The 19528-nt window shown below is 45.5% G+C and overlaps 1 protein-coding gene across 1 annotated transcript in view; it reads right to left on the bottom strand.

Annotated features, from left to right (window-relative positions):
• The window catches only part of DNAH3 (dynein axonemal heavy chain 3), a 137356-nt gene that overhangs the window by 110419 nt on the left and 7409 nt on the right, over positions 1-19528 (bottom strand). Inside the window, exons 5-13 of the mRNA XM_032231008.1 lie at positions 17328-17429; positions 12382-12629; positions 10466-10646; positions 7082-7271; positions 5491-5686; positions 5198-5323; positions 3836-4031; positions 2527-2706; positions 507-643 (exon numbers count right to left, since the gene is read on the bottom strand). Of these exons, the coding sequence (XP_032086899.1) occupies positions 507-643; positions 2527-2706; positions 3836-4031; positions 5198-5323; positions 5491-5686; positions 7082-7271; positions 10466-10646; positions 12382-12629; positions 17328-17429 (1556 nt within the window). The remainder of the gene's footprint in view (positions 1-506; positions 644-2526; positions 2707-3835; positions 4032-5197; positions 5324-5490; positions 5687-7081; positions 7272-10465; positions 10647-12381; positions 12630-17327; positions 17430-19528) is intronic.

Raw genomic sequence — 19528 nt, 5'->3', positions numbered from 1 at the left:
CTAGGTAACATCATCAGTGCTAAAAAGAGTTTGCAAGGAGGCGGGGAGGGGGAGGAGGAAGAGGAAGAGGGAAAGGACTGTGGGGTCCTTGGTGCTCTCTGAGCTCGGTTGTTTTCTTGCAGACGTTTCATTACCTAACTAGGTCACAATATCAATAATTGATTATCACCATCACAGCACCATCAACACCATCGGAGCACTGATGATGTGATCTAGTAGGGTAACGAAACGTCTGCAAGAAAACATCCAAGCTCAGAGAGCACCGAGGATTCCACAGTTCAACCCTGAAATACAAATATTCTCTTCTATTGATATAAGTGATTTTTAAAAAGAAAATGATAGAATTGAAAGAAATTATGGCCACCATATTAGCCCCCCGCCCCGTCCCCGTAGGAATCTATGCCAAATGGAAAACATCGGGAAAAGTTCAGAAAGAAATATTTGCCAGAGGAAAGATTTCTGGAATTAAATTAAATCCTATGTTCTTTTATTTCCAACAAACTTACTTCTGTGGGCCTATCAAATTGAGGTTAAATATTTCCGCAGTTTTTTGTACATAATCCGCCACCAAGGTTTCATCCTTGTTGACCGTACGAAGAATTAGGTCATCTCCTTTTAATTCTGGGAAAAGTTTCACTTGAACCTAAAATGCAAAAATTAATATTAACCTCATACACACTCAAAGTAAGATATAATCAATCTCACACAAACATATTTTATTAGTTTAATGATGAAATCACATCCCAGCAACAGTTTGAGATCAAACCTAAACCTTAACTCAGAAATATATTCCAAAATTGGAGGATTAAGGTCTCAACAGACAGAATCATTGGTATTGTATGATCCTATCTATTCAAGGCAATGAATATTTTATAACTAGCAGGATGGTGCTATAAAAACCCCTAACCTTTGCTGACATCTAGTGGCCAGTCAGGTTTTTACAATTCAGATTTTATAATTCTAAGTTATACAGATACACATACAGTGAGACAAGAGGTAATCATTTATGTGGCCAATTCTTTAAAGATGTATCTCTAACCCAGAAGGTGACTGAGCAAGTGAATGAAAAGGCATGGAGGGACATGGTTATTTTTTTTTATAATATTATATGTAAATCCAGCCCACTGCTTTGTAAATCATGCTTCAGAGTTTTACAATGTGTTGCACTGAAGCACAGTGGGGAAAAGAAATATAACCTAGCGCGATGTTTTGTTCTACTATGTGAGGCATGAAGAATCAGGACTGCCAGTTAAATTCTAATTAAATTAATTGATTGCTTATGCCTATGCACAATATCCAGTCAACTAATGTTGTTAATTGCAAAGTCGTGTCCAACCCATCGCGACCCCATGGACAACATTCCTCCAGCCTTCCTGTCCTCTACCATCCTTTGGAGTCCATTTAAGCTCACGCCGGCTGCTTCAGTGACTCCATCCAGCCACCTCATTCTCTGTCATCTCCTTCTTCTTTTGCCCTCCATCATTCCCAGAGTGAGGCTCTTTTCCAGGGAGTCCTTCCTTCTCCTTAGGTGGCCAAAGTCTTTGAATTTCCTCTTCAGGATCTGGCCTTCTCAAGAGCAGACAGGGCTGATCTCCTCTAGGACTGACCAGTTGGATGGCCTTGCAGTCCTTCTTCTTTTGCCCTCCATCGTTCCCAGCATGAGGCTCTTCTCCAATGAGTCCTTCCTTCTCATTAGGTGGCCAAAGCCTTTGAGTTTCCTCTTCAGGATCTGGCCTTCTAAAGAGCAGCCAGGGTTGATCTCCTCTAGGACTGACCGGTTGGATCACCTTGCAGCTCAAGGGACTCACAGGAGTCTTCTCCAGCACCAGAGTTCAAAGGCCTCCATTCTTTGGCACTCAGCCTTCCTTATGGTCCAACTTTCACAGCCATCCATTGCAACTGGGAAAACCACAGCCTTGACTAGACACATCTTTGTTGGCAGGGTGATGTCTCTGCTTTTTAGTATGCTGTCTAGCTTTGCCATAGCTTTCCTCCCCAGGAGCAAGCATCTTTTAATATCTTGGTTGCAGTGATTTCTCCATCTGCGGTGATCTTGGAGCCCAGGAAAGTAAAGTCTGTCACTACCTCCATTTCTTCCCCATCTATTTGCCAGGAATTGAGAGAGCCAGATGCCATGATCTTAGTAGTCAACTAACAGCCAGCACTAAATTGGCAGTAGATAAGAACTAACACAAGAGGGATTGAACTTAGACCCACTTATGGGAACGTAAGGATTCCAGGTTGATTCCTCTCTTGACTCCCTCCCCAGATTCTGCCTGTCCTCCTCCTACAACAAGCCATTGTACAGCCATCTTCAATTTACGACCGTCCAATTAATGATGGTCCAAAGTTACAGCAACCTCACAAAAAGCTACTTGTATTCCTGCTTCAGATCCTCAGCTCACCCTCCCCATCCAGCTTTAGTTGAGGAAGTTCAGGGACCCCAATCAATGGTGACTTCTTCAAGAGTTCAACCCCCAGAGTAACCCAAGAAATGAACTTGGCCATGTTTTTCCTTTGGCATACCTTTGGAAGATCTTCAGAAGATTTGAGGATCTCAATAAAACAGCGGTAGACCAAATCCCACAAACTCTGCACGTCGGGATCAAATATAATAGACGGATCCTCCACATCTAGTTTGAGGACCAATATTTGAGGAATAAAGAACTGCATGTCTTGGTAAACATCACCAAAATCATTTCCATCCTGAAGAGAAAGAAGGAAAGACATCATGAGGTCACATGCAGGGAATAAGCAGAAAGAACCGATTTTTGGGATCAGGGCGCTATCTACAATTGAAGTTTTTATGGAGTTTTTCACACTTCCAACCATTGAAGTCATGTGATCAAAACTTGGCCACTTGATGTCTGACTCACATTTCTGACGGTTGCAGTGTCCTAGGGTCACATGATCCATTTTTGCAACCTTCTGACAAGCAAGGAGAAGCCAGATTCACTTACCATGATAGAATGATAGACTAACAGAGTTGGACGGGACCTTGGAGGTCTTCTAGTCCTGCTTAGGCAGGAAACCCTACACCACTTCAGACAAATGGTTATCCAAATCTTCTTAAAAACTTCCAACGTTGGAGCATTCACAACTTCTGGAGGCAAGCTGTTCCACTGATTAATTGTTCTAACTGTCAGGAAATTTCTCCTCAGTTCTAAGTTGTTTCTCTCCTTGATCAGTTTCCAGCCATTATTCCTTGTCTGGTCTTTAGAAAACAAGTCGACCCCTTTCTCTCTGTGGCAGCCCTTCAAATATTGGAAGACTGCTATCATGTCTCCCCTGATCCTTCTCTTCACTAGACTAGACATGCCCAGTTCCTGCAACCGTTCTTCATATGTTTTAGCTTCCAGTCCCCTAATCATCTTGGTTGCTCTTCTCTGCACTCTTTCTAGAGTCTCCACATCTTTTCTACATCGTAGCGACCAAAACTGAATGCAGTATTCCAAGTATGGCCTTACCAAGGCATTATAAAGTGGTCTTAACCCTTCACTTGATCATGATTCTATCCCTCTGTTGATGCAGCCTAGAACTGTGTTGGCTTTTTTGGCAGCTGCTGCACACAGCTGGATCCTATTTAAATGGTTCTCCACTAGGACTCCAAGATCCTTCTCACAGTTACTACTATTGGTTGAGGTACCATATATACTTTACCTCTGCATTTTGTTTTGTTTTTTTGCCTAAACATCTGTGACACTCACTTAACAACCACAGTGATTCACTGAACAACTGGGACAGGAATTCACTCAACAAATGCTTCACTGAACCACAGAAATGTTGGGCTCTGTTGTGGTCATATATCGAGGACTGCCTGTACGCCACAACTTACCTTGTGTATCTTAAAAAAATTGAGCAAGTCCTCTAGGGAATTGTTGACCATCTCCCGCAGTTGCAGGGACATCAGGATGGCGACCGAAGCAAAGTATTCCTCTATTTGCTGAGAAGAATCTAAGTCATTTTGAGGGGCAAGGTGCAACCACTTCTCTTTCTGCTCGATGAAGAGGTCAGCGCACCTGGGGATCCACCTGTAATGACATGGAAAGTGCCATTTGCTCAGGTACTTTTGGGTGGGACAGTTCAACGATGAGTTGCAAAGGCCTCAAGATCAGAAAGCTGGAAGGCAAAATACAAAGATTTTAAATACAAAGATGCTTGACAGTTGCCATGTCCTGGGATCAAGTGATCCCTTTGCAACCTTCTGACAAGCGAAGTCAATGAGGAAATCAGGATTCAACCAGGTTACTAGCTTAGCAACTGAAGTGATTCACTTAAGAGCTACGGCAAGAAAAGTCATAAAATGGGGCAAAACCCACTGAACAAATGTCTCCATAACAACAGAAATTTGGAACTCCATTGTAGTCATCATGAATCAAAATCAGGGCAACCGGCATCAATTGGTTCAGGGTTAGGGTTAGGATGGGATCGTCCTTTGTCATCTTCCCAGATGGGGCAAAATTTCACTTAATCAACGTTTCGCTTAGCGACGGAAATGTTGGGCTGTTCTGGCCTAGGCTTCCCCAAAAACATGAGGCAGAATCCTGGTCTTGACAAACCCCCTTTTATTAAACGAAGGTGAATTCATCTCCTTCACATTCAGCAAAGGCCTGGCAAACAGTCTTTCAAAGGTGTATTTATGAACACAGACCTTATCTATCTTGGAAAGCTGCCATGTCAATATTTTCCAAATGAGGTGCTGTGCAAGGAAAGACTTGGGCACAGTCTCTCTGAGGTTCACGTCCAGATCTTCACACTCCTGGAACGAATCTGAACGAATTATTTCCTGCAAAAGCCCACTCCCCTTTCACTTCTCTTTTATGTCCTATGGGAGGGGCCATTCACCATCCACCTGTGACTTTACTCCCAAGTCGACCCTAATTTCCGAGTTGTTCTTTTCTTCTGGCAGCTCTGCGCATGTGCACACTGGGAACAGGCTCCAGCTGTTCCTCTGCCTCACTGCTGTCTAGCTCCGTAGGCATGTGATCATTGCCAGACAGCCTCATCCCCGTCTCTGCCTCCGACACAGAGCCCTCGTCTGAGCCTTCTCCAGCCTCCAGGACTGGCCCATGTTCCTCCCGAACCTCCTCACTGTCCGACTCTGCCACCAGCTCTGCTGGAGGACCACAACATGGACTCAATTATGGTCGAACATTGAGGTCTACCCCTTATTTGGCAGGGTTTGAATATTTCTAACCTGGTCTGAAGGATTTCATGAGCTTCCTGGCACTGCCTTCGGATCAGCTCTTCAAATTCGCTCGGAAGGAGGGGCAAATCTCCTTCTAGGATCTCCTTGGTACGAATAAATCTCAGTTCAGAAAACCTGGATGGGAGAGAGAGCCACAGTTTGCATGACCTTGTACCCTTTAGAATTGAGCCGAGTTTACTCCAGGACTGGCCCATGTTCCTCCCCAACCTCTTCACTGTCCGAATCTGCAGCCAGCTCTGCTGGCCGCTGGCAGGCCACAACATTTAAGCAAGATGACTCACTCAGTAAACCAGAGTTGCTGCAAAGTGAACATCATAGGATTCACAGTGAAGAGATGGGTCTCGTTCCAGAGTTTGGTTTCTTGGTAAATTTTGTGCCAAGGAACCGGAGCCCGGATGATTCGTCGGGGAAAAGGTTGAGGGATGTTGCCTATAAAAAGTCTTTTTTTCTCATCGGGATCCATCAAGATGTAATCAACTGGCAGAAAAAGGGAAGAACAAGGTATTGGAAGCAAACCGAAAAGGTAATTAAATGTCGATGCAATCTTTTAAAAGCTAGAATTAAATTTTTAAAAAAATAATTTATTTTTTTAAAAGTAAATTTAAAAGCTAGAATCAATTCCCAAAGAACTGCTGATTGAGTTCTAAAGAGAAATTATTGAGTCTGTCATCTGTACCTCCATAACTCTCTGGTTTGGTTCTGCAACCCAACAAGACAGACACAGACTTCAGAGGATAATTAGTACTGCAGAAAAAACAATGGCTACCAACCTGCCTTCCGTTGAGGACCTGTATATTGCATGAATCAAAAAGAGGGCTGGGAAAATATCTACAGACCCATCGCATCCTGGACATAAACTGTTTCAACTCATACCCTCAAAACGTTGCTATAGAGCACTGCACACCAGACCAACTAGACACAAGGACAGTGTTTTCCCCAAATGCCATCACTCTTCTTAACAACAATATTCCCACAATACTGTCAATACTGCCAAATAATTTACTAAGAATGTATTATTATTATTCATCTCTTCCTTCCTAGTATCTATTTCTCCACACTTATGACTATAACCATGTAGCTTGTAGCTTTCAATTTATATTGTTTTATTTGTTTCCTAATACGATTTGATAGCTTATTAGTAACCTACGACTATCACTAAATGTTGTATCTTTTTATTCTTGATTAATGTAGTTTTATTCTCTTATGTACACTGAGAGCATATGCACCAAAGACAAATTCCTTGTGTGTGTCCAATCACACTTGGCCAATAAAGAATTCTAATTCTAAATGCACCAATAGGCACTAGGTGGCGCGATGTAAAGCAAAGGATTGCGTTCACCCAAATTTTGCACACTTTCTTGACGCATTAAGAGTAGAAGCCAGAAAAATAGACCAATCCAATTCCATGATGTGGCTTTGAAGTGACTCCTGGGTCTTATTTAATTTGAACAAGCAAATATTTAAATCTAGTTGATTGTGTTAATTTAAAAGTGAAGGTGGTGAGATGGGTGGCAAATTTAAACAAACAAACAAGCCACTTTCTCTTGCCACACAAAACCTGATTCCCTCCTCCCCTCATTCTGACTTTGAAGTCTTGGTTTGACCCTAGAGAAGTGTGTTGTATGGATCTAGTCAATGTGGCTTAAAACCATGATTTATGATTTGGAAGGTGGGGTGAGCCTGCCTGATTTCCTTTACTCAAGATATTATTCAAGCTATGATTTACCTATCTGAGCATTCAGCACCTATAATTCAGCTAAAAGTTCAAGACTTGAATTCTTAGGGTTCTACTTGAAGGAAGTGACTGTTCAAAAAAATTGGTTTTTCACAATTTGTTTTGTTTGCCTAAGGACTTTGTCTTCTTCCACTCACCAATGTTTTTCATGAGCCAAATCTGATAATCGCTTTGAATTTCTTCCATCAAACTATTCAATAAGGCCTCCAGATCTGGGCTGGCAAGGAAATTACTTGGGATGCGAGTCAAAATATTGCTCAGCACGTTTTCATCCTGGGGCGCTAACATGTCCTTCCGGATGCCTTTATGGATGTAATAGCAATATCTCTGCAAAGAGATACAAAATGGATTTTCAAAAAAAAAAAAAAAAGTCAGTCACTAGCATTACAATCTTTGGATCATCCCGCTTGCCAATTCAGATCACAAAATATCCATTAAATCAGTGCCCGCCCCCCTGCAATCCTTTGGGCACCAGGGACCACTTTGGTAGATAGAAGTGATTTTGTGTGCTGCCTGCATCCCATGGATGGGGCTTCACTTGTTTGGCAGACTGATGCTAGTTCACAGACTGGGTGTCAACTCTCTATATTGATAATTCATGCAGAGCGTCGGCGGAGCCAGATCTCAGATTACAGCAGCTGGGTTGAGATGAATGAAACTATTGGATAATGTGATTTACGACACAGACTGAAAGGGAGAAAAGGAACACAGGCAAAGTTCAGAAGCAGGTAAAGAAGGCAAAAAAGATGGCTGCGAATAAGAAATGCTTAATGAAGAATGCCTAATGAAGCTGTTAATAAATGACTGCTTTTTCTATTACAATATCGGGTCGCTTATTATGAAGTAGGCATCGTTAGGGTACTTTACAGACAGCCATCTTTTGCTTTTAAATATCGGGAGTGCCGAGGGGGTACTCAGAAGACTGTTCTGACCCCCTCCTCCGTCCAGTAACAAATGCCGAGACAAGCTTAACTGGAATGTTCTTTAATAGCAAGACACCAAGACCTCAGTGGCTGAAAGCCAAGCAGAACAAACAGATAAGGACCTTGGCAGCAACTCAGACAAACTCAGGCAGCAATAAACACAGATAAGGCTTGGCAGCAATCCAGCCTGCCAAGCTCACAGTAATGTCCTCCGATATTCAATCCTGCATTGACTTCTGCAAAGAGGGCTGTGTGCACCAGTAGCTTTTTATAGTCTGGAGAGGAGCCTAATGACCACCAGCTGAGTGCAATTACCTCCTGTAATTGCATAATTGTTCCTGACGCCTAGTAGCTCTTCGATGGTGTGCATCCAGGAACAAGTCACTACTGGCCTCCAGCTCACTCTCCTTTGTCTCCTCCCCACTGGTCCAAGGCTCAGGTGCCTCCTGGTGGCCAACCAGCCTCTCTGTGCCCTGCTTGGAGTCGGAACCCTGTCCAGGGTTCTCCACATCCTCCAGAGCCGACTCAGAGAGCCCCTCGCTGTCAGAGTCTGGTGGCAGCTCCAACGGCACCTGCTGGGCCACAACAGAAGACCATAGCAAAAGGCCAGCTATCCAAACAGAGCTGGAGAGCAGCCACCTTTTTTGCCTTCTTTATCTGCTTCTGAACTTTGCCTGTGTTCCTTTTCTCCCTTTCAGTCTGTGTCGTAAATCACATTATCCAATAGTTTCATTCATCTCAACCCAGCTACTGTAATCTGAGATCCGGCTCCGCCGACGCTCTGCATGGAATGTGAACACAGAGAGTTGACATTGGGGGGATTGAGGACCCCTACGTTAAATTTTGTATGATGGCCTTTCACATAAGTAAAATAATGTGTACAGGTAGTCCTCGACCTGCGACCACAATTGAGCCTAAAATCTGTGTTGTCGAGCAAGAGATTTGTTAAGTGAGTTTTGCCCCATTTTACGACCTTCCTTGCCAGGTTTGTTAAGTTGAATCACTTCAGTTGTGAAGGCAGTCACACGGTCGTTACGTGGATCTGGTTTCCCCATGGACTTTGCTTGTCAGAAGGTCACAAAAGGTGTTATTATGTATGCTTAAATAATATTGGAATTAGCATTAGAATGGTGCATTGAAATACTGAATAACTAAATAATGGACTAAAATACAAATATGAGTATTAATACTAGGAGTATATAATAACCAATGTAACAAATGTTATTGATATTAGTATTGTTATTTGTATCCAAATGAATGACACCCAGATGCCACACTCTTCATGTATTGATGATGATGTATATATAAAAATAAAATAAAAAGCATATAACCAAAAAAAAAAAAAGGACGTCACAAAAGGCGATTGATTACCTGACTCTTGGACACGGCAACTGTCAAAAATATGAGTCAGTTGTCAAAATCATGTGACAACTGGGGAGGCTACAATCATTGTAAGTGTGAAAAACGTCCAGCAGTCGCCTTTTTCGGTGATGTTGTAACTTTGGTCACTAAATGAACTGTTGTAAGTTGAAGACTACCTGTATTGCTGTGCCTCTGTTGGAAAAAAGTCAACTACCCTAATGTCAGCCTCTGTTTTGCTGCTTGCTTTTCGGCTGCCATTGAAACAGGGAGGGGGGGGCATGGTATTTGGGTGTGGGAAATATTCTGTGCAGGAATGACTGTAAAAAGGGAGTTGTTCTCACCATCTACTGCGCATGTGGCAGGAAGAGGAGTTTCCCACCAAGGCCAACTGTCCGGCATACCAACCTGATGGGTTCACCGACAAAAGCGCGCCCGACTAAACCGTGGTGACAAAACCGTGAGTTCTAAACCGCGCCGACGAATGAGTGATGAAGCGCGCCGACAACAGCGCGCCGACAGAAGTGCGCTGTAAACCTAACCCTAAACCTAACCCTAAACCTAACCCTAAACCTAACCCTAACCCTGAACCTAACCCTGAACCTAACCCTGAACCTAACTCTGAACCTAACCCTGAACCTAACCCTGAACCTAACCCTAAAATTAACCCTGAACCTAACCCTTACCTTAACTTAAATCGCACTTCTGTCGGCGCGCTGTTGTCGGCACCTTGATGACATCACGGTTTTGTCACCGCGGTTTCATCGGCGCCCTTTAGTCAAGCGCGCATTTGTCGGGTCACGAACCTGATGATGATTTTTGAAGATGTCTCCCACATGACACATGTGGAGTGTTTGGACTGAACTATGGGATAGGGTTACCAGGGGAAGGCGAATGGGTCACATATTGATATCTATGATTACGCGCGCTTTTGCCTCAGATCCTGCTTTGCCTAGCTACTATCTACTCATAACCAGTAAAAGTACTCTTAATTCTGCAAAATGGAGTTGAGTGGTTTCTTTTTTGGTTACTGAGTGAAGCAGCCCTGACACCTAATTCCCTTTTACTGCGTACCTCAGAAAAATGGACCTATTCGCCTTAACCACGAGGCCAAACTGGCTCTCCCAAGTGGAGATGACCACAGCCTGGAAAGCTTTAAGACCCCCGTGATTCTGTATTCCTCTAGGCCTGCCAATAAAAGATGCTTGAAAAGACCCCCTTGTGAATTGGCTTAGCCACCTCCAGATCTTCCTCTGTGGGTGCCTGTAGTCCTTTGCTCATCTCTTCCTCATGCTGATGCATCACAACAATTTGCTCCTCTGGGGTCAGAGGCTGGTTTTCGGAATAATGAGGCAACTCCACTGTTTGAACGTCCAACCGCAGCAAATCGAGACTACACACCTGGGACACAATTTCAGCCCTGAAATGAATCACAATCAACAGGTACCGTATTTTTTGGAGTGTAACATGCTCCGGAGTATAAAAATATATCTCCCCCACAGGTCAGAGACATGAGCCAATTAAGGGAACTAATTGCCTCCTGCAAACTCAACTCCCCTTCCGCTCCTCTTTTATTTCCTCCGAGAGGGGCCATTCATCTTCCACCTGTGGCCTTACTTCCAGGTCGACCCCTGTTCTTTAGCTGTTCCCTTCGTCTGGCAACTCTGTGGATGCGCATTTGGAGAACAGGCTCCAGCTGTTCATCTGCCTCACTGGTGTCTGACTCTGAAGGCAGCTGATAATTGGCATACGGCCCTGGTTGCCTCTCTCCTCTGACACAGCGCCCTCATCAGAGCTTTCCCCAGCCTCCAGGACTCGCCCATGTTCCTTCCCAACCTCCTCACTGTCTGAATCTGCAGCCAGCTTCACTGGCGGGCCACAACAGGCTGTTCCTATCTTAGTTTTATTTTAATGGGATTTTAAAATTTCTTGATTGTTTGAACGTTTTATTCTGCATTTTACTCAATGTCTGTAAGCCACCTAGAATCACCTCTGGCAAGATCAGCAGTCTACAAGTTTGATAAATAAACCAATAAACAAACCCTCCAAGGAAGGGGCTATACTTCTGAATAACAAGGGGTTATTAGTTACAAGGGCTTGTTAGCTGCAAAGAGAAATAGTACAGTTTGCTTGGTTCTGGTGCACGTAAGTTAAGGTCTGTACACCATGTTTCCTGACTCAACACATCAAGCAAAGGCAGCCCATTGTGGTTTATTTCAGGGAACCATGATTAGATGAACTAGATCTTAGAGCATGCCTGTCAGCCCAAGCACTATGGATTGTAAACTTTCTTTAAGGCTAAGAATGTTACGTGAACTTTGCAAAATGTGGCTTATTTGAGGGACCCTAACTTGTTCAACCGTTATCTACTGAATAAGCAAAAAAAGGTTAAAAACGTGACAATACCTTTCATATTCCCCTTCGAGGTTTCTTACATACATTTTCATCTTCTTTTCGGATGGCGCATATTCTTTAGCAGCTAGGAGATCTCGTTAAAGAAAAGCCTCAGCCAAAATAAGAAAAGAAAAAGAAAGTTAATGTTCCGCTTTTCATCCAGGAAGCTTCTCCAGTTCTGAACTGAAGCAGCTTCTTGGATGAGAAGCAAAACGTCTTCAAATAAAAACAAAGGAAGTCCTATTGCCTTTTAAAATTCATATTTGGGCCAAGAAAGTCCAGCTGCCTTTTGGGAAGCACCTTTGGGGCAACCCAAGGAATGATTGCAGGAACTGGGCATGGCTAGTCTAGTGCAGAGAAGGACCAGGGAAGACAGGATAGCAGTGGTCCAATACTTGAGGGGCTGCCACAGAGAGGAAGGGGTCAAGCTATTTTCCAAAGCATCTGAAGGCCAGACAAGGAATAATGGATGGAGACTGAACAAGGAGTGATTCAACCTGGAAATAAGGAGACATTTTCTGACAGAGAGAACAATCAACCAATGGAAAAAAAAGTTCAATCAACCAATTCGGAAGTTGTTGGAGCTTCATCACTGGAAGCTTTTAAGAAGAGACTGGACTGCTACCTGTCAGAAATGGTGTAGGGTCTCCTGCTTGGGCAGAGGGTTGGACTAGATGACCTGCAAGGTCCCTTCCAACTCTGTTAATCTGTTAAACCTTGGCCTGGATGACGGGGAACCTCCAATATACATGGATCTCTACGCTGTTGAAGCTCGGAGGATACGTGGACATTCGGCTTTCTGTTTGGTGCAGCCAGAAGCCTTCCTGATTCGGACAGGGGAAGCCAGCTTCTGCAGATCCTTCATCTTCAGGTCGCGCGCGGTCAAGGTGTAGTTGTTGGCAATGGAGTTGCTCGGCGTGCGGAAGTGACACTGCTCCTTCAGGGGCACCGCCAGCATCCAAGACGCTCTCTGCATTAGCGTGGGGTAGTGACTGCTCTCCTGGATCATCTAAACCCAGAAGGAGGGGAAGAAAAGAAGAGAGACATTCCGTCATAGAAGCTGATTGGGACGCAGGACATACGGCTAGTCCTCGACTTACGCCCAGAATCGAGCCCCAAATTTCCACTGCTAAGCAAAGGCATCCCAAAGGTGCTTTTCCCCACCCCCCCAAAAGGCAACTGGACTTTCTTGGAGGTTTTTTTTCCCCCTCCCTTGAAAACGTTTCACTTCTCATCCAAGAAGCTTCTTCCATTTGGATGCACAACTCACTTAACAACTGCCTGGCTTAGCCATGGAAATTCCAGTTCCGGCTGTGGTTTTAACTCAAGGACTGCCTATGTATGTGTTGTAGCTGAGAAAACATATTTATTTATGTATGTAGTCACTCACGTACAAGATAATAGGAATAAGAATAAACATGAATAAGAACACAGGAAATGAGTATGAATAAATGGGGACAATAGGACAGGGACGGAAGGCACGCTGGTGCGCTTATGCACGCCCCCTTTACGGACCTCTTAGGAATGGGGTGAGGTCCATGCTAGAAAGTTTGAGGTTGAAGCTGTTGGGGGGGGGGTGTTTGAGGATGTAACAGTGGAGTCGGGTAGAGCATTCCAGGCGTTGACCACTCTGTGGCTGAAGTCGTATTTTCTGCAATCGAGTTTGGAGCGGTTTACCTTGAGTTTGCATTGATTGTTTGCCTGTGTATTATTGTGGTTGAAGCTGAATAGTCATTGACAGGTAGGACGTTGTAGAAGACAATTTTATGTACTATACTTAGGTCAGATTATAGGTGGCATAGTTTTAGGTTCTCCAAGGCCAAAATTTCAAGGCTGGTGGAATTAGGCTGTAAGAATTCTTACAGCCTAATTTTTTCCCTCTTAATTAAGTCATGCTAATCTGGGAGAACCACACCTGGGTGGCAGACCAGTTGTTTCCTGGCATAGACATGGCAAAATATCCCAGATGGAAGTGGAGAAACAGGTTCCATGACTGGCAAATGACCGGCAAACTCCTTGTAACACTGCAATCTCATCCTTCAAGTGAAGCCACTCATAGGATTTTGCAAATCTTAAAGGTAAAAGTTCCCCTCGCACTAGGCACTAGTCGTTCCTGACTCAAGGGGGCGGTGATCATCTCTGTTTCAAAGCCGAAGAGCCAGCGCTGTCCGGAGACGTCTCCGTGGTCATGTGGCCGGCATGACTCAACACCAAAGACGCACGGAATGCTGTTACCTTCCCACCAAAGGTGGTCCTTATTTTTCTACTTGCATTTTTTACATGCTTTCGAACTAGGTTGGCAGAAGCTGGGACAAGTCACGGGAGCTCATTCCGTTACATGACACTAGGGATTTGAACCACCGAAATGCCGAACTTTCTGATCGACAAGCTCAGCGACTTAGCCACTGAGCCACCACATCCCTTCCTAAATCAGAGGTCCCCAATCCCTGGGCCATGACATGCCAACATCCGGGCTGCGCAAACTAGTGAAACCCCATCTGCGGAATTCAGGCAGCACCCAAAATCACACCCCCTCCAGTCTGCAGAAAAACCTCTCTCCATAGCACTGTTCCCTGGTGCCCAAAAGAGAGTCGCCCAAAACTGGAGACTAAAACATATGAAGAACGGTTGCAGGAACTGGGTATGTCTAGTTTAATGAAAAGGAGGACCAGGGGAGACATGATAGCAGTCTTCCGATATCTCAGGGGCTGCCCCAAAGAAGAGGGAGTCAAGCCATTCTCCAAGGCACCTGAGGGCAGGACAAGAAGCAATGGATGGAAACTAATCAAGGAGAGAAGTAACTTAGAACTGAGGAGAAATTTCCTCACAATTAGAACAATTAATCAGTGGAACAGAAGTTGCCTCCAGAAGTTGTGAATGCCCCAACACTGGAAGTCTTTAAGAAGATGTTGGATAGCCATTTGTCTGGAACAGTATAGGGTTCGGCGGAGACTCTGGTTGCCGCCTGGCATTCGGCGGCGTCGGAGTCTCTAGATCAGATTGCGCCACTACGGCCCCTCCGGGTCAGTGGATCCCGGAGACCTCCTTGGTTCACCGAGGAGCTCCGGGAGAAGAAACGCCGGAGGAGATGCCTAGAGCACCTGTGGAGGTCCGATAAGTCCGAGGCGAACCGAGCACTTCTGACTACCTGCACCAAGGACTACGTCCGGGCATTAAGAGCTGCCAAAAGATCACACATCTCTGCCTTGGTAGCGTCCGCCGAGTCACGCCCAGCCGCCCTGTTTAGGATAACCCGCTCCCTCCTTAATAGGAGGGATGCGGGAGACCCCTTGCAGGGTAGGGCTGAGGACTATGCTCAGTTCTTGGCGGACAAAGTAGCTCGGTTTCGGTCGGACTTGGACTCCACCGCAGTAGATCCAGCCGAGACACAGGAGGATTACTTGGCAAATCATCTCTGGGTTGAGTTCCAGGATGTTGCCTCTGGGGATGTGGACAAGGCCATTCGAGCTGTAAGTGCCTCCACCTGCATTCTGGACCCGTGTCCCTCCTGGCTGGTTGCCAACAGCAGGGAGGTGACACATGGCTGGATCCAGGCGGTCGTGACCGCCTCCCTTCGGGAGGGGCACTTCCCCGCCGTACTCAAAACGGCGGTGGTGAGACCCCTCCTGAAGAAACCATCCTTGGATCCAGCCATTTTAAACAACTTTCGTCCTGTCTCCAACCTCCCCTTTATTGGGAAGGTTGTGGAGAAGGTGGTGGCCTTCCAGCTTCAACGGGCCTTGGAGGAAGCTAGTTATCTTGACCCCTTCCAGTCCGGCTTCAGACCTGGTTACAGCACAGAAACCGCTTTGGTCGCATTGACCGATGATCTCTGGAGGGCCAGAGATGGAGACTATGCGTCCATCCTGGTTCTCCTTGACCTCTCAGCGGCTTTCGATACCATCGACCATGGTATCCTTCTGCGACGACTGCGGGAGGTGGGGGTGGGAGGCACTGTTTTGCAGTGGTTCTCCTCCTACCTCTCGGACAGGTCGCAGTTGGTGTTGGTCGGGGGGCAGAGATCGTCCCTGAGGCCCCTAACATGCGGGGTGCCGCAGGATTCGGTCTTATCCCCCCTACTATTTAACATATACATGAAACCGCTGGGCGAGATCATTCGGAGGCACGGGATAAAATACCACCAATATGCGGACGATACGCAACTGTATCTGTCCGCCCCGTGCCAACTCAATGAAGCGGTGGACGTGATGAACCAGGGTCTTGAGGCCGTTAAGAACTGGATGAGCGCTAACAAACTGGTACTCAACCCGGACAAGACCGAGTGGCTGTTGTGTTTCCCTCCCAACAATTTGGCTAATGTTCCAACACTTAGGCTGGGGGGTCAAATTTTATACCCCTCAGATAGGGTCCGCAACTTAGGAGTCCTCCTGGATCCACAGCTGACTTTTGACCACCAGTTGTCAGCTGTGACCAGGGGGGCATTTGCCCAGGTTCGCCTGGTCCGCCAGTTGCGGCCCTACCTAAACCGGGAGGCTCTCGCAACAGTCACTCGAGCCCTTGTGATCTCTAGGCTGGAATACTGCAATGGGCTCTACATGGGGTTGCCCTTGAAGTGCATCTGGCGACTGCAGTTAGTCCAGAATGCAGCCGCGCGAGTGATAGTGGGCGCACCGCGGTTCGCCCACGTTACACCCATCCTCCGCGAGCTGCACTGGCTACCTGTCGGTCTCCGGGTGCGCTTCAGGGTACTGATGACCACCTTTAAAGCACTCCATGGTAGTGGATCTGGGTACTTGAGAGACCGCCTTCTGCCGATTACCTCCCTTCGACCGATTAGATCGCACAGACTGGGCCTCCTCCGAATCCCATCCGCCAGTCAATGTCGACTGGTGACTACACGGAGGAGAGCCTTTTCTGTTGCAGCTCCGACCCTGTGGAACGATCTCCCCGTCGAGATCCGCACCCTCACCACCATCCAGACCTTTCGTGCAGCCCTCAAGACCTGGCTCTCCCAACAGGCCTGGGGATAGGTTCCCAATTTACCCGCCCGAGTGTTGACTGTTGAATGAAAGTTGTGTTTTATTATTTTTCTTTTGCTCACATTTTGTTTGTCCTTTGATATTGCACCCCCTTCCCTGTGATTGTAAGCCGCCCTGAGTCCCCTCAGGGAAAAGGGCGGCCTATAAATCTTAATAAAATGGTAAAATGGTAAAGGGTTTCCTGCCTAGGCAGGGGGTTGGACTAGAAGATCTCCAAGGTCCCTTCCAACTCTGCTATTGTATGTATCTGTATAAAAGGTTCTGGGACTGCTGTCCTAAATTATATGGGAATAATAACGCTGTTCGGTCTTCAGGAAATCCTGCGAACCCCCTGCAGCCTATCCCTGTGTATTTCCCATTATAAGTCTGCTTATTCTCTTGTAATCCCTTCCTCTTCAATGAATGTACATATACACATTAATCCCCTTCTGGATAACCTTCCCCTCTCCCAGGTGAGCCTGGCAGAGGGGAAATAAACAGAAGGGCAAGATTTGAAACTGGTTTTCACCCAGCTCAACCCAGTGCTGCTGGGCTGAGCCGGGAAAAGGAAAGTCACAGTTGCTAAATTGTTGATTTCCCACTTAGCAACCACCTCACTTAACAACAGCAGCCAGTCCCGGTTATGGTCGCTAAACAAGGACTACCTATATTGCTGTCGAGCTGGTTTCCTATCATAACTATTTTCTAATAAGAGTGCAAGGACTCACCTGATACAGTTGAGAGGGATCCGAGATCGCTACTGAAGGCAAAGGTGGCAGCTCAGGTATCTGCTTGGCATGACTCATATTGTAGATAGAATCTGTCTGTGACTAAAAAAAAATATGGGAAAAAAAGCTTCAAGAAAATGCAGAATGTATCCCGATAACGACACTGCAGTTCTACGAATCCTGTTTTCAGCCCTGCCATCCTGCATTTAAATTGGCCTGAATAAAAAACGAGGCTGGGATTTTTAAAAATTAAGAACTGTTTTTAGAAACCGATGGCACAATAGCAGTAGCACTTAGACTTATATACCGCTTCACAGAGCTTTACAGCCCTCTCTAAGCGGTTTACAGAGTCAGCCTCTTGCCCCCAACAATCTGGGTCCTCATTTTACCCACCTTGGAAGGATGGAAGGCTGAGTCAACCTTGAACCTGGTGAGATTTGAACTGCCCAAATTGCAGGCAGCCAGCAATGAGCAGAAGTAGCCTGCAGCACTGCACCCTAACCACTGTGCCACCAAGGCGCACGGAACGCTGTTGCCTTCCCACCAAAGATGGTTCCTATTTTTCTACTTGCATTTTTGCATGCTTTTGAACTGCTAGGTTGGCAGAAGCTGGGGCAAGTAATGAGAGCTCCCTCCATTATGTGGCGCTAGGGATTCAAACTGCCAAACTGCCGACCTCTCTGATCGACAAGCTCAGCATCTTAGCCACTCAGCCACTTTTAGTGTCACATTATTTAATGCTAAGAAATAACACAATTACTTTGGTTAGGGCTTAGCATGTTTCTCAGCACAATTTTATGGTATGTAAACAGAGGGTGTTACTTTTCCCCCAATAAACTACAGTTAAATCATGACTTAATGCAACTAAGCTAGAAGCTCTCTGGATAGCCCAGGCAAAAGACCCATTACTATTTTTCTCCATCCACCAGATGTGGTGATCAAGCTGGGAATTTTGCAAACTTTTATCCAACACATCTAAAGACACCAGATTAAAAGAGGTTTTGTCCAACATCTGCAATGGGATCGCTATATTATTTTTCTCCAAAAGTTCAACATCGTAGTATTACAATATCTTTATGCAGATGTCAAATCCTTTCCTTTTTAAATATAGAGATTGGACACATATCTCAAACAAAGCCAGTGTTTGACCATGGATTGAGAAAGAAGCTGAAACTCACTAGCTTTAACCTAAGTCTGTATTACATATTAAGGATTAAAAGCCATGATTGCTGTCATCATACAAGACCAGAAGCCTAAATCACAGAAACAGGATTGTGTTTTCAGGGCACAATAAGCAAACCCAGCCAATGTTTTCATAAGAGTTATTCACACCTACCCTCAAAATTTTGGTAATCTCCTTTGGATTCATGATGAATATTTCTTAGGATGTCCTGCTCTTCTTCCAAAATATCAATTAGATCAATAATCTTTGCAAAAATAAATTCTTCTCCTGGCTTTAAACATCTAGAAACAAACAAACCCATTAGACTACAATCCATTTTTTCTAATATCCCTTCATTATGGCACCCACTGAATGAATCTTCAAACACCACTCCAAATGTAGGCTAGGTAGAAAGAGTTATCTCAACTTTAGGAACTAGGAAGTGATCCACACTCATTCCAAAAAAGAGCCAGAGGAGAGCAAAGCAGAGCAGAAGAAGACAGAGAGAGAGAGGGAGGGAGGGGAGGAAAGGAAGAGAGAGAGATGGAGGGGAGGAAGAGAGACCGGGAAGGAGGAAGAGGGGAGGAAAGGAAGAGAGAGGGGGAGGGAAGGAAGAGAGACAGGGAAGGAGGAAAGGGAGGTGAGGAGAGGAAAGGAAGAGAGAGAGACAGAGGGAGGGAGGGAAGGGGAGGAAAGGAAGAGAGAGACAGAGGGAGGGTGGGGGGAGAGAGGAGGAAGAGAGACAGAGAGAGGGAGGGGAGGGGAGGAGAGAAAGACAGCAAGAGAGAGTGAAGGAAAAAAGAAAGAGAAAAAGAAAGGAAAGAAGAGAGAGAGAGAGAGAGAGAGTGAGAGAGATAGAGAGAGAGAGAGAGAGAGAGAGAGAGAGAGAGAGAGAGAGAGAGAGAGAGAGAGAGAGAGATGGAAATCAAAGTCAGGCACTTTCAGGGCGAACCAAGCCAAGTTTCTTTGGCCTCTTTTCAACCTCACTCAGGACTAGGAAGGGGCGAGGGCCGTCTGCCGCTCCAAGGGGCTGTCCCAG

The sequence above is a fragment of the Thamnophis elegans genome, chromosome 14 (assembly GCF_009769535.1).
Source record: "Thamnophis elegans isolate rThaEle1 chromosome 14, rThaEle1.pri, whole genome shotgun sequence".
In the NCBI taxonomy this organism is placed as follows: domain Eukaryota; kingdom Metazoa; phylum Chordata; class Lepidosauria; order Squamata; family Colubridae; genus Thamnophis; species Thamnophis elegans.
This window is presented reverse-complemented; position numbering and strand designations above follow the sequence as displayed.